Source organism: Stegostoma tigrinum, chromosome 40 (assembly GCF_030684315.1).
Source record: "Stegostoma tigrinum isolate sSteTig4 chromosome 40, sSteTig4.hap1, whole genome shotgun sequence".
NCBI lineage: Eukaryota > Metazoa > Chordata > Chondrichthyes > Orectolobiformes > Stegostomatidae > Stegostoma > Stegostoma tigrinum.
Genome location: NC_081393.1, coordinates 18,559,223 through 18,571,722, shown reverse-complemented (window position 1 = coordinate 18,571,722; position 12,500 = coordinate 18,559,223). Strand labels below are relative to the sequence as shown.

The 12,500-nt window shown below is 51.9% G+C and overlaps 1 protein-coding gene across 2 annotated transcripts in view; it reads right to left on the bottom strand.

Moving 5' to 3' along the window:
- The window catches only part of hk2 (hexokinase 2), a 53,112-nt gene that overhangs the window by 9,240 nt on the left and 31,372 nt on the right, over positions 1–12,500 (bottom strand). For both annotated transcript variants that reach the window (XM_048523128.2, XM_048523129.2), the window contains 7 exons: positions 12,391–12,500; positions 11,317–11,465; positions 8,908–9,027; positions 8,160–8,255; positions 6,078–6,177; positions 3,988–4,171; positions 1,751–1,906 (listed from right to left, as the gene is read on the bottom strand). The exon at positions 12,391–12,500 is cut by the window's right edge and continues 195 nt beyond it. In XM_048523128.2, the coding sequence (XP_048379085.2) occupies positions 1,751–1,906; positions 3,988–4,171; positions 6,078–6,177; positions 8,160–8,255; positions 8,908–9,027; positions 11,317–11,465; positions 12,391–12,500 (915 nt within the window). The remainder of the gene's footprint in view (positions 1–1,750; positions 1,907–3,987; positions 4,172–6,077; positions 6,178–8,159; positions 8,256–8,907; positions 9,028–11,316; positions 11,466–12,390) is intronic.

The following is a 12,500-nucleotide window of genomic DNA, read 5'->3' as shown; positions in this document are numbered from 1 at the left end:
AACGCACCACCCACTTCCATCCAGAAGGACAAGGGGCAGCAGGTACATGGGAACACCCCCCCCCCGCCTGCACAAGCTCACCCTCCGAGCCCCTCACCCTGCCCATCTTCTCAAGGCGGCAATTCGGGGACAGAAAAATCAATGCTCAAACATCGTCAAATGGGATGAAAAATGGGTAGGAGTTTGTGGCGGAAAATTGGCTGCTGCACTTTCCTCATTACAAGCGATGACATGATAAAAACTGGCTGTTCATGATACCCCAAGGGCCTGAGTCTCCTGTCTGAATGTGGCACTGATTCGAGGTGAGGGTGCCAAGGGACCATGCCAACGTAGCCAGACACAACTGAGGACTGAATGGGCCAAAGGAAGTGAAGATCCATTCTGCGCTAGGCCACATGTGCTCAAGTGTGACACCGCCAGCGAGATAACTGTGCAAACCAGCTCCAATTGCCCCCATCCCTCACATCAATGAGGGCAAATGCTCCCTAAGTCAATGCCCTGGACAATAATTACCAGCTGGGCCCAATTTCAACTGAAACAAAAAGTCCTCCTTGAACTATTCTCAGTGCCCATGCCAATCAGAGCCCACTTGCCAACCAATTAGCACCCCCACCATATAAATTACCATTCCCCGCTCCTCTCCAATCCTGCCCCCACCCAGGGCCGTCAGATTTGGTATTCTTGCAGCTGTGTCCAGATGGGAACAAGGCAGAAATTCCCCAGGGCTCTTTGGGGCCTGGAAGCCCCCTTCCTTTCTCACAACCATGACAACGCCAATCTGAAAGCCTGAGGACTGTCCCCCAACACGGGGACCTGGAGCGAGCCAGAACTTTCCCTTACAGTGCCAGCTTTCAGCTCTTTGACATGTCCCACACTTCTTGTGAGGTAAAGAGAGAGAAATGGAGAGACAGAGGCACATAGAGAAACAGAGAGGGAGAGAGACAGGGAATGAGATCAAGAGACAGAGACAGAGAAAGAGACAGAGACAGGTAGAGAGACAGAGAGAGAGAGAGAGAGAGAGAGAGAGAGAGGGAATAAGATAGAGAGGCAGATGCAGAGATAGAGAGAGAGCGAGAGACAGAGACAGGTAGAGGGACAGAGAGAGAGAGAGAGAGACAGACAGAGACAGGCAGAGAGAGAGAGAGAGAGCGAGACAGAGACAGATACAGAGAGAGAGAGAGAGACAGGCAGAGAGACAGAGAGAGAGAGAGCAAGACAGAGACAGATACAGAGAGAGAGAGAGAGAGAGAGAGAGACACAGAGAGAGACAGACAGACAAAGGAATATAAACTGAGAGAGACCGAGAAAGAGATACACAGAGAGAGAAACGAAGAGAGGGAGAGACAGAGGAAGAGAGAGAAAGTGTATCAGCGAGAGGCAGAGAGACAGAGACAGATGGATGGATATCAAGATGAATCAATCATCACTGCAATCCCTAACCTTTAATAAGTTTCTCCATCTCACTGGGGAATAGGGTGTCGTGGGAGGTGGGGGGGGTGGGTAGGCTGCCTAAGACCCATGATTGCTGTACGGTTGTCGGTCGGGGTGGGGGCGGTGGTTAGCCTGGGAGAGGGGTGGGCGGAAGGGAGGGGGTGGTTTGTAACCAGGACACAGCAGGAGGCCGCTCAGCCCATTGCGTCACTTTGGCATTCCATCTGGCAATCTCGCCCAACTCCCATCTTCACCCCCTCGCCCATCCCCATTCCCCAAATCCCCATCTCCCCGACCCACCCCTACTCCGGTAACTCACCTCTCGATGTGAGACAGGAACTTGGTTTCGAAGATGCCCCTGGTCTTGAGCCTTTCTGAGATCTGTCCCCGGAACAGCAGCCCCCGCTTTGTGAAGTCGATGAGGATGTTGCGGACTATCTCGCCCAGGTACATGCCGCTGATCATCTTCTCATACCTGCCAGAGAAAACAGGAGGCCATTCAGCCCTTCAACCTCACTCCATTGGTCAATCACATTGTAGGCTGATCAGCCAACTCTGTGCACCCCCCCCCCACCTTCATCCTTTGATCCCTTCATCCATGAGAACTATATCCAACTCATTCTTTGAAACATTCAGTGTTTCAGCCCCAACCGCTTTCTGTGGCAGAGAATTCCTTAGGGTTCCCACCGCTAACCCCCCCAACTCTCTGGGTGAAGGCATTTCTCCCCATCTCAGTCCTACCCCATATCCTTAGACTATGACGCCCTGGTTCTGGGTTCGCTGCCAAATACCCACCCAAGGGATATTCAGATCTCTTTGCACCTCCCACCACACCCCCTTTCCCAAGGGGTCAGTTCCAGTTTTGGTTTGGTTTCTTCTGGAATATAGCAAACAAAATGCAAAGGGTTCGAAAGTGAACAGCTGGAAAAGTACTAATCTCTACATTTACGACACATCTTACAAATCTCTGAAAAAATACATTCTGCCTAATTCGACATAAAGATTGAATGGAAGCCAGGCAAGAGTGTGTGATTAAGCTTCGAAACATCATCTTATTGAATGGCAGAGTACACTTGGCTAGTCATCCCTCTATTTCCCATGTGCCAATTTCAATGGCATGAGAGAGATGAGTCGTCGAATGCTAAGGTAGGGGTGGAGGTTAGATAGACCTTAGGTTTCGGGTAAAAGTTCGGTACAACATCATGGGCCGAAGGGCCTGTATTGTGCTGTACTGTTCTATGTTCTGAGATTCACACAGCACGGAAACAGACCCTTCAGCCCAGATCGTTCATGCTGACCTGGTTTCCCAAACTAACCTAGCTCCATGGGCCCATGGGCCGAGGGGCGGCAGATGGAGTTTAATTGAGATAAATGTGAGGGGCTGCATTTTGGGAAAGGCACATCAGGGCAGGACTTATACACTTAATGGTAAGGCCCTGGGGAGTGTTAGAACATCGAACATAGAACAATACAGCACAGAACAGGGCCTTAGGCCCTCGATGTTACACCGACCTGTGAACTAATCTAAGCCCATCCCCCTACACTATCCCATCATTATCCATATGTTTATCCAAGGACTGTTTAAATGTCCCTAATGTGGCTGAGTGAACTACATTGGCAGGCAGGGCATTCCATGCCCTTACCACTCTCTGAGTAAAGAACCTGCCTCTGACATCTGTCTTAAATCTATCAACCCTCAGTTTGCAGCTATGCCCCCTCGTACTGGCTGAAGTCGTTATCCTCGGAAAAAGACTCTCACTGTCCACCCTATCTAATCCTCTGATCATCTTGCATGTCTCTATTAAATCCCCTCTTTAGCCTCCTTCTCTCCAATGAGAACAGACCTAAGTCCCTCAGCCTTTCTTCACAGGGCCTGTGCTCCAGACCAGGCAACATCCTAGTAAATCTCCTCTGCACCTACCAAGGGGAGCAGCTGTTTTTCTATTCACCCTGTCCCTCCCTCACATAATCCTTAGGCACATTTCCCCCAGCCCACCACCCCAGCTCAGTCTTCCAGTCTCTCCTGGTAGCTCAGTTTCTCCAACACAAGCAATATCCTGGTGAGCCCCCTCTGTACCCCCTCTCGTGCCCGTCACATGCTTCCTGTCAGGATGTGTCCAGAACTGCACACAGTCCTCCAGTTATGGCCAGACCAACGCCCTGAACAACTTCCAGCATTACCCCCTTGCTCTTGTATTCTATACCATGACTCTAGTCCTGAAACATCAGCTTTTGTGCTCCTGCTGTGTCCATCCAGCTCCACACCGTGTTGTCTCGGATTCTCCAGCATCTGCAGCTCCTACTATCTCACGTGGACCGAGCTGCTGTGTGCTTTGAAGGCAGATTGTGCAAGCGCCTCTGGGGAGACTGAGACCACTCCATGATTCCAGACTAGCCCCGCCCTTCCAGACATGAACTTAGCCGTGGGTTAAATATGAACTGAGCGCAACGTTGCGACAGCATCTTTACGCGACAGACAAATGGTCCTACAATTCCAAAGGATTTTGCTCATTTCTCGAAGCGACGCCTCGGGATTTGAGAACCATGCTTCCTTACGTCTGTTTGCCCGGATTCATAGAAAGCCGATCCACTTCCTGGTCGAATTCGGTTCGGATGTCATCCAGGCAGCCGTTTTCTCCAAAGGCGCCCCATTCTGTGTTAATGCACATCCTCCCTTCCTCGCCTTCGACCACCTCCACATTCTTCATCTCTTCCATGTAGCATGCGTTGCAACCTGTCCCTGCAGAACGCGGTGAGGAAAGAAAACACACAACTCAAAGCAAAGCAATGCACTTCAGGGTCGCCATCGGCCAGATACTGAAATGCAAAGGCTGCTTAATACAGCCAGAGGTCGGAGGCTGGGAATCCGGTAGTGACTAACTCACCCTCCCAAAGCTTGTCCCACAAGGCACGAGTCAGGAGTGTGAGGAATACTCCCCACTCGCCCTAGATAGGGGGCAGCTCCAAGAACACTCAGGAAACTTGGCATCTTCTACGATTTGGCCTCACATCCATAACCATCCACTCCCTCCACCAACGATGCTCAGTAGCAGCAGCGTGTACTGTCTGCAAACCACTCTGCAGCCACTCACCAAAGTTTGAAACTCTGAAGCATGTGATCAGAGATATGTTGGCCAGTCCAAACCCGAATTTCAGCTAGAATTGCATTAAAAAAGATGGGGAGATGAGGTGACTGTAAATCTGTGATGTTGCGGCATTGTTCAAGTGCACCCACATTCAAATCGCTGAACTTCAGCAGGAGGGGAGGGAGGTAGGGGCACCGAGGGTGGAAAGTTGGAATTGAGGGCCAGCGCGATGCCAAATACAAAAGTCTCGATCACATCGAACAGCTTGTGCTTTCGCTGCTCATGACTGGCAGGGGACTGGCCATACTGAAGAGACCAGGCTGGCAAAAATCTCAGATCGCAGCACCCATCAGTACACCCAAACGTGCGATTGGACAGCACTTGCTGAGCAATGCCAAGAGCGCCAAGCATGATATGGGCAAATTACTCAATTTGACTGGTTGGACACCCAGTGCGGCTCACCTGTGCTTGCTGCTAGCTGCGTCTATTTGTGGGCAATTCTCTGCCAACGAGAAGCGTGCCACTTCAACAAGAACACTGGCAAGGGTGCCCATATGTGCATTATTCAGGGCGGTGCCACAGCCAATCTAAGTCAAACATTTGCCTTCTTCATCGTCTGCTGCACTTGCAATGCTGACTTTCCGGCGAATGAGGGACAGCCAGGTCTCCCTGGACCTCCCCTTTTCCCCAGTCGATCACCGTTCCGATTATAACCCACATTTCTCACTTCAAGCAGGTATACAAAGTTGCAGTTCCGCCTGGCAGCCTGGTTCCTAGTTGCCTGACCCCAAATCGACCAGTCGCTGCCCTGTGTACTTCCTGACTTCTAATGCGCTTTACTGTTTGAAACGCCAAAACCTGTAGAACCCGCCACATCTCTGGCTAATGATTGATTGTGACTCTATGGTTAAAGCAAGGGTTACTTCCTGATGCATTCTCTCCGCATCTGCGCAATGGTTTAATAGAGCAGTAGGCTCTTCGGCCCAGCCAGTCCATGCCGATCATAATCCCAAACTAGGCTAGTCCCACCTGCCTGTTCCTGGCCCATATCCCCCCAAACGTTTCCAATTCATGCACTTAGCTAAATGTCTTTTAAAAGTTGTAACCATAGCCCCACCCACTACTTCCTCTTTATGTAAAACATTTACCCCTTGTGTCTTTTTTTAAATCTTTCTATCTCAACTCGAAATCCCCCACCCTAGGGTAAAGAAACCAGCCATGCAACTTATCTGCGCCCCTCATGATTTGACAAACCCCTATAGGGTCACCCCTCAACCTCCTATGCTCCTGCGAAAAAGGTCACTGCTTAACCAGCCCCTCTGTATAACTCAAACCCTCCGTACCCAGCAACATCCCGGTAAATCTCTCCCAAACCTTTTCCAGCTTAATAATATCATTCCTGTCGCAGGGTAAACAAGAATGAGACATGGTACTCTTGTACAACCTCAGCATTGACGTCCCAAAAAGGTTTGAGCCGAGGAAACATGAAAGCAAAGGTGTTCAATAGCTCAGAGTCCCTGTGGCCTCGAGGCAGAGATGCCTCATCACATGAGTGCTCACCGACAATGAGGCCGACCTCGCAGAGAGGGTCATCGTAGCCGCAAGACATCATGGTTCCCACAGTGTCGTTGACAATCGCGACCACGTCCACCTCAAATTCCTGCAAAAGCACGGGAGAGGGAGAACGGATTAGCAAGACCGCCCCCGCTAAATGTCACTCCCAATCCCCGAGCACGGTGGGCCAGGGAATCAACAGGGACAGCAGTGAATGCTTCCTTCAGGGACCGATTGGAAAAAGAGTGGAGAGGTGCAACAAGGCCTGGGTCTCCCATCCTACACCAGTTGCTGAAAGTCAGCCTCGCAGGAGCAGGGACAGCAGGGTGGTGAGGAACGCCAATGAGATGTTGGCCCCGTCATGGTGAAAGGATCGGAGTACAGGAGCAGGAACGTCTCTCTGCAATTGGACCAGGAGAGACCGCACCTTGGAGTATTGTGTGTGGGAGTGGGAGGTTTGGGGGTCTCCTTATCTGAGGGGGGGGTGGTTTCTGGCGATGAACAGAGTGCAGCGACTGATTCCTGGGATGGCACAGACTGGCGGATGAAGGGAAACTGGATCGGGTTAGGATTATATTCACTGGAGTTTAGAAGAATGAGGGGAGGGGATCTCATAAAAACCTATCACATTCTAACTGGGACTAGACAGGGTGAACACAGGAAGGGTATTCCTGATGACGGGGGTGGGGGGGAGTCCAGAACCAAGGGATCACAGTCTAACAATACAGAGTAGGACTGAGCTGAGGGGAAATGTCTTCACCTAGAGAGTGGGGGGGGTGGGGGGGACGGGAATTCTTGTGGGGTTCTCTGTCACAGAAAGTGGCCGGGAGCAAAACATTTGAGTGTTTTCGAAAAGCAGGTAGCTGTAGCTCTTGGGGCAAAAGGGAGAAAGCAGAGAACAAGAGACAGAGTTGGATCAGAAGAAATGGTTGGGCAGGCCAGGAAGGGCTAGCTCCATTGCTTGTCTGTTAGGAAGCAAACTGAGATGGGGAAGGTCATTACAATAGTAAAAGGGAAACTCATCTGGACACAGTTGGGGGGAATGTATTAACACAGTATTGAACATCACTGGTTTCCAACTCATTGAAGGAGAGTACCTAGAGAACTTCCATTCAGTTCAGAGCATTGCAAACCAGGCCACAGTTTAAAATGTCAGCACGCTCTCAGCTTGCTGCCTGCAGGGCAAGTGCAATGTAGACATCCCAGGAATTTCCCGGGAATCAAACAGGCAAAATTGGCAGGACAACCTCGTGGAGACCCTGGCTTAGGACTGCAGCTAATTTTGGGAGGTTAGACAGAAAGGAAGAAGGTGTGAGAGACAGAGAGAGTGAAAATGAGAAAGAGAGAGAGAAATGAGACAAGGGTAAGGGGGAGGGAAGGGATGAGAAAGGGAGGGAGAGGGATAGAAGGATGGTAAGAGAGAGGAATGAAGACAGTGAGGGAGAAGTGAAAGGGAGGATTGGGAGAGATGGAGACATGGAACAAGGGCGTGTGTGAGGGAGAGAAGGTGAGAGAAATGGAGCGAGAGAAAGGGGTGAGAGAAACAGGGATGGAGGTACAGAACAATGAAAAGAGAGCAAGAGATGGGGAATGGAGAGACAGAGTCAGGCAAGAATGTGTGAAAGAGAGGCGGGGTGAGAAATGGGGAGAAACTGAGATGGAGAGAGTGACGGGGAAGGGAGAGACAAAAAGGGTGCAGAGAGAGGGAGTGAAAGAAATAGAGGGATGGACGGAGAAAGCAGGGATTGAGAGCAAGGGGGAGCTAGTGAGAGGAGAAGCAAGACACAGAGGAATGGGAGAAAATAAGAGAAAGAGACACAAGGAGGAAGGGAAAGAGAGGGAACGAGAGAGAGAGAGAAAGAAACAGAGAAAGAAAGAAAGAGATAAAAACTGAGGGAATAATTGAATTCAGAGTTGGGAACAGCAAGGGTTTTAAGGATAAAGGGTCATGAGGAGCTGCTGAATGGCATCTTGGCACAGCCCAGCATTACTGCAACTGGATGGTGGGAATAGGCTGGCGGCAGGGTGGCACGTAACTCGCTATAATGTGGAACGAATCTGTGGCAGGGGGCACCAGTGAGTACGTACCTCTCTCCTCTTGATGGCTTCTCGGAGGAGATCGACAATATCTTCGCCCTCGCAGCCTGTCGCTTTGAATCCTTTCGTCCACTTCAAAAGGATGGCCTGGGGATGGAGGGGGAAGAGATTTATGGTCGCATGGCCGGAAATCCGCGGGTATTGTTGGGGGGGGGGGTGCGCGGGGCAGTGGTGGCACTACCTAGCTTGCCACGCTAGCCCTCTTCAGCCCACCTTGCCGTCTGGATCAGCCCCTCAATGGAGGAGAAAGGTTACGACTGAGGAGAAGAGATTTGCATACTCCTGACTTATCAGGGTGAGGGAGGGCATTGGCTCAGGAATAAGACCCTCGCCAAAGGTGCCCAGCATTGCTGACTCAACCCATGGCCATTCAGGGCCAGGGCAACGCACACCCAAAATGCAAACCCTTTTCCAACCCCTTGCCTCCTAGCGGTCCCATTTCCCCTCGGAGGCCTTCCGATTGCTGATCTCCAGTGAGGCAGAGGGTGACCTAAGAGGAGTTTAGGGGGTGTGGGGTAGCTACACGGAGGCCTTTCCACACCTCAATCCCATGCTAACGCCCCACGAAGGAAGAGGAAGCTTTGACAGCGATCGGCTGGTGCCCAAAATCGAACTTTTCGTCTGAAGGTTGGATGGAGCGGCCTGCAGCCTCGGGCAAACAGCGAGACACCGAGCTGGGTAGGCCCTGGGTGTGGCCTCGGGCCTAGAGGGCAAGGCTCGAGTGGGTGGGTGAACTGACCTGATCGAGGCCCCGCTGCTCACAAGGAAAGGAAAAGGTGAAGCCCAGCGGCAGAATGCGTTGCTTTCTCCCCATATACTCCAGGAAATCCGAGATGCAGTGGACGATGTGATCAAATAGCTGCCAAAAGAAGGGAGGGTTGGCCGGTTGGGAGGGTGGGGGGGAAGACAAAGACAAAATCTAGGCATGTATTGCAAATCAAGTCGTCCGACAGACAACCGGAAGGTCAACTCCATTGAGTGTCCATGAAGAGTTTCCCAGAAGAGCCACAGCCAACCGCAGTTCCGCACTAACCCCAATACCATGTGGTTTCGCAATGGCTGCCGAGGGACTGACAACACTCAGGATCTGGGAAGAACTGTGATCTTGTATTTCCTTCACGCAATGTGGCCTCGCTTGGCGGGGCCCAGCATTTGTTGCCCCCATTCACCCTAATCGCCCCCTTGAGAAGGTATCTTCAACCAGTGCGGTCCCCACGCGATGTAGGGACCCTCCTCATCCACACCCCCAACCACCACCCTCCGACACACACAACGCACACGGTGTGCTTTTAGAGATTCTAGGATTTTTGACCCAGAGACACTAAAGGAACGGCCAATACATTTCCAAGACAGGCATGGCGAGCGGTTCAGAGAGGAGGGGCGGAGTTCATGTGGATCTCCACTCCCACTTGTTCCCCGTGTCATTGTGTCCAAGTGACTGTGTTGCAGAATGAGAGAGGGTTCATATTAGCTTGGATGTACAGTCCCAGTCACCAGACTATAGGAAGGATGGGATTGTACTGAAGGGGGTGCAAAGGAGTTTGACCAGGATGTTGCCTGGAATACAACGGTTTAGCGATGAACAGAGGCTTGAGAAGCTTGGGTTGTTTTCTTTGGAGCAGAGAAGGTTGAGGGGGAAAGCTGACAGAGGTGTGTATGATTCTGACGGGCATGGGCAGCTTGGCTGTTTCTCTTAGTCAAAGAGTCAATAATGAAGGGACGCCATTCTAAAGTGAAACGTCAGAGGGGAATTTGAGTGAAACGATTTCATCCAGAAGGTGATGGAGATTTGGAATACACTGCCTGGGAGGGCAGTTGAGGCTGGAAAACTCACAACTTTTAACAAGGACTTGGATAAGCCCTTGATGTGTCATAACATTTAAGGTTGTGGGCCGAGTGCGGGAAAGTCAGACCAGTGTCGATTTAGTGTGGTTTTTGGCGGGACGCCTCAATGGGCCAAAGGATCTCATTCATACTGTATGATTCGATGATCCTACATCAGGGCTGTCACTCTCGCCTCAACTCTGGAATTGTTTGAGCCAGGACTGTGATGAGGTCAGGAGTTGAGTGGCCCTGGCGGAACCCAAACTGGGTGTCGCTGAGGAGGTTATTGCTGAGTAGGTGCTGTCTGATAGCTCTGTCAGTGACACCTTCATCACTTTCCTGATGGTCGAGGGGAGGCTGATGGGGCAGGAATTGGCCGGGTTGGACTTATCCTGCTTTTCATGTACAGGATATACCTGAGCAAATTTTCACATTGTTGGATAGATACCAGTGTCGTAATTATACTGGAACAGCTTGGCTAGGGGAGGGCGGCAAGTTCTGGAGCACAAGCCTTCAGTAATATTGCTGGAATGTTGTCAGGGCCCGTAGCCTTTGCTGTATCCAGGGTCTCCAAATGTTTCTTAAGGTCAATTGAATTGGCTGAAGACTGGTATCTGTAACGCTGGGGACCTCTGGAGCTGACAGAGATGGATTATCCACACGACACTTCTGGCTGAAGATTGTTGTTTCAGCCTTATTTTTGCACTGATGTGCTGGGCACTGATTGTGTTGGAGTACAATTCTGCTGCTGTCGATGGCCCACAGCGCCTCATGGATCCTAAAGGAAAGGAAGAGAAAGACAGGGGGTTCCCAAGCTAGTGTTATTTCATGGGATGGCACGTAAACTCACTGAGGCCAAAAATTGCCCCTTGAACAGAGTGTTGTGTGAGGGGCGTATCAGACGGGAGTAAAGAGCCAACCACAAGAGCTATAGGGGTCGGAAACCACGCGTGTGCCCGGCTTTGGTTAGGGATGGCAGATTTCCTTCATGAAATGGGCATCAGTGAACCCAATGGGTGTTTTTCGCGATGCCAACCGCCAGTTCTGCGGCCACCAACGCTCGAGCAGTGCCTACCTATTCCAGAATTGAGGAAAAGGAGTTTCAGATCCGCCAGCTCCCCAGGTGGGATTCGGGCCCCCATGTGACCAAAGTCATACCTGCTACTAGCCCAGTGATGTGACCACATTGTGTCAGCGCCTCCTGCTGGCGCTGAGTGTTAGGAGGTCAGTTTTCTTCTTGGAGCTTGGGAGAGTCAAGTGACGCCCAATCCCCCAAACCACCTACCTCACCACCGCCCTGTGTCCCTTCCCCCTGGCTGCTCACCTCCTCTCCGGTGCCCTCCATGGCATCGACCGGGATGGCATAGATCTTGTTGTGCATTTCTGCCACCCGGCGCTTCCCGCTCCGAAGCTTCACGAGCAGCACCCGGAAATTTGTCCCACCGAGGTCAAGGGCCAAGAAGTCTCCGTTTTCTGTTGGGAATGCCGAGGGCAGGGGAGGCGGTCAGAAAGGGAGGAACGCTCGATTGGAATCACGTCAAGCAATGCAGGTTGGAGAATGACGAGGGAGGAATGCCGGTGGCGTTGTTCCGTCCAAACGCACACATTCTGTCAACCCCGCACTCCCCCCTCTGCCATTCCAAGATGAAGACCCCGGGAAGTCTCCCTTTTCTAGTGGGTGGGGGAGAAAAGGAGCAATGGTCGTCAGGAAAACCAGCGAGTGGCGAGGGACGATCGCCTGTGGCATAGCTCCATCCAAGTGCACGGATTAAACATCAACCATGCCCCAACTCGCCTACAATCCCGCCCCCCTCCCCCGCCATGCCAAAATCAAGGGCCAGGAATTCTCCTTTTTCTGGGCAGTAGGGGGAGCAGAAAGGAAGGAGAGGTTGTCATGAGCCATGAGCTGGGACAGGTTGGGAGAGTGGCGACGGAGGATCACCCGTGGCGTTGCGCCTTCCAAGTGCACCAACCGTGTTTCCTATCCCACCAGCCGCCAAGCCGAGAGGCGGAATCCTCCCCCATGCTTCACATCAGCGAATCCCCAAATTCCCTGGCACTCCGGTCCTGGGGCACGGAGTGGAAATTGGGCTCGGCCCTCATGAGCCAGGAGTGACCGAGAGACAAACCTCGTCAGGCTTGAGGGTGCGGAGGGGGAGGTTTAAGAGGCTGAGAGCGCACTAGGATCAAAGAGTAGGCTCACCAACGTTCTGCACATCCCCCATCATTCAAAAAAAAACTGAGGAGGGTGACCCCACAGGGAGGGCCAAATGAGAGAAACTTGGGGTAAGATTGAGATTCAAACTCGGGGGGAGGGGAATAAATCTTGATCGTAACGCACACATCACAAACCCCCACCCCATGCCCCCCCCCCCGAGTAATTTTGCTCATCCTTTACCTGTCCCGTTGGGCGTGGAGCGGACGTAAGTGGGCAGCATTTTGACAGACGCAGGTGCGTGTCCGTCCGCAGCCAGGCCACGCTCCATCTCCGCCCGCATGCGCCGCTTC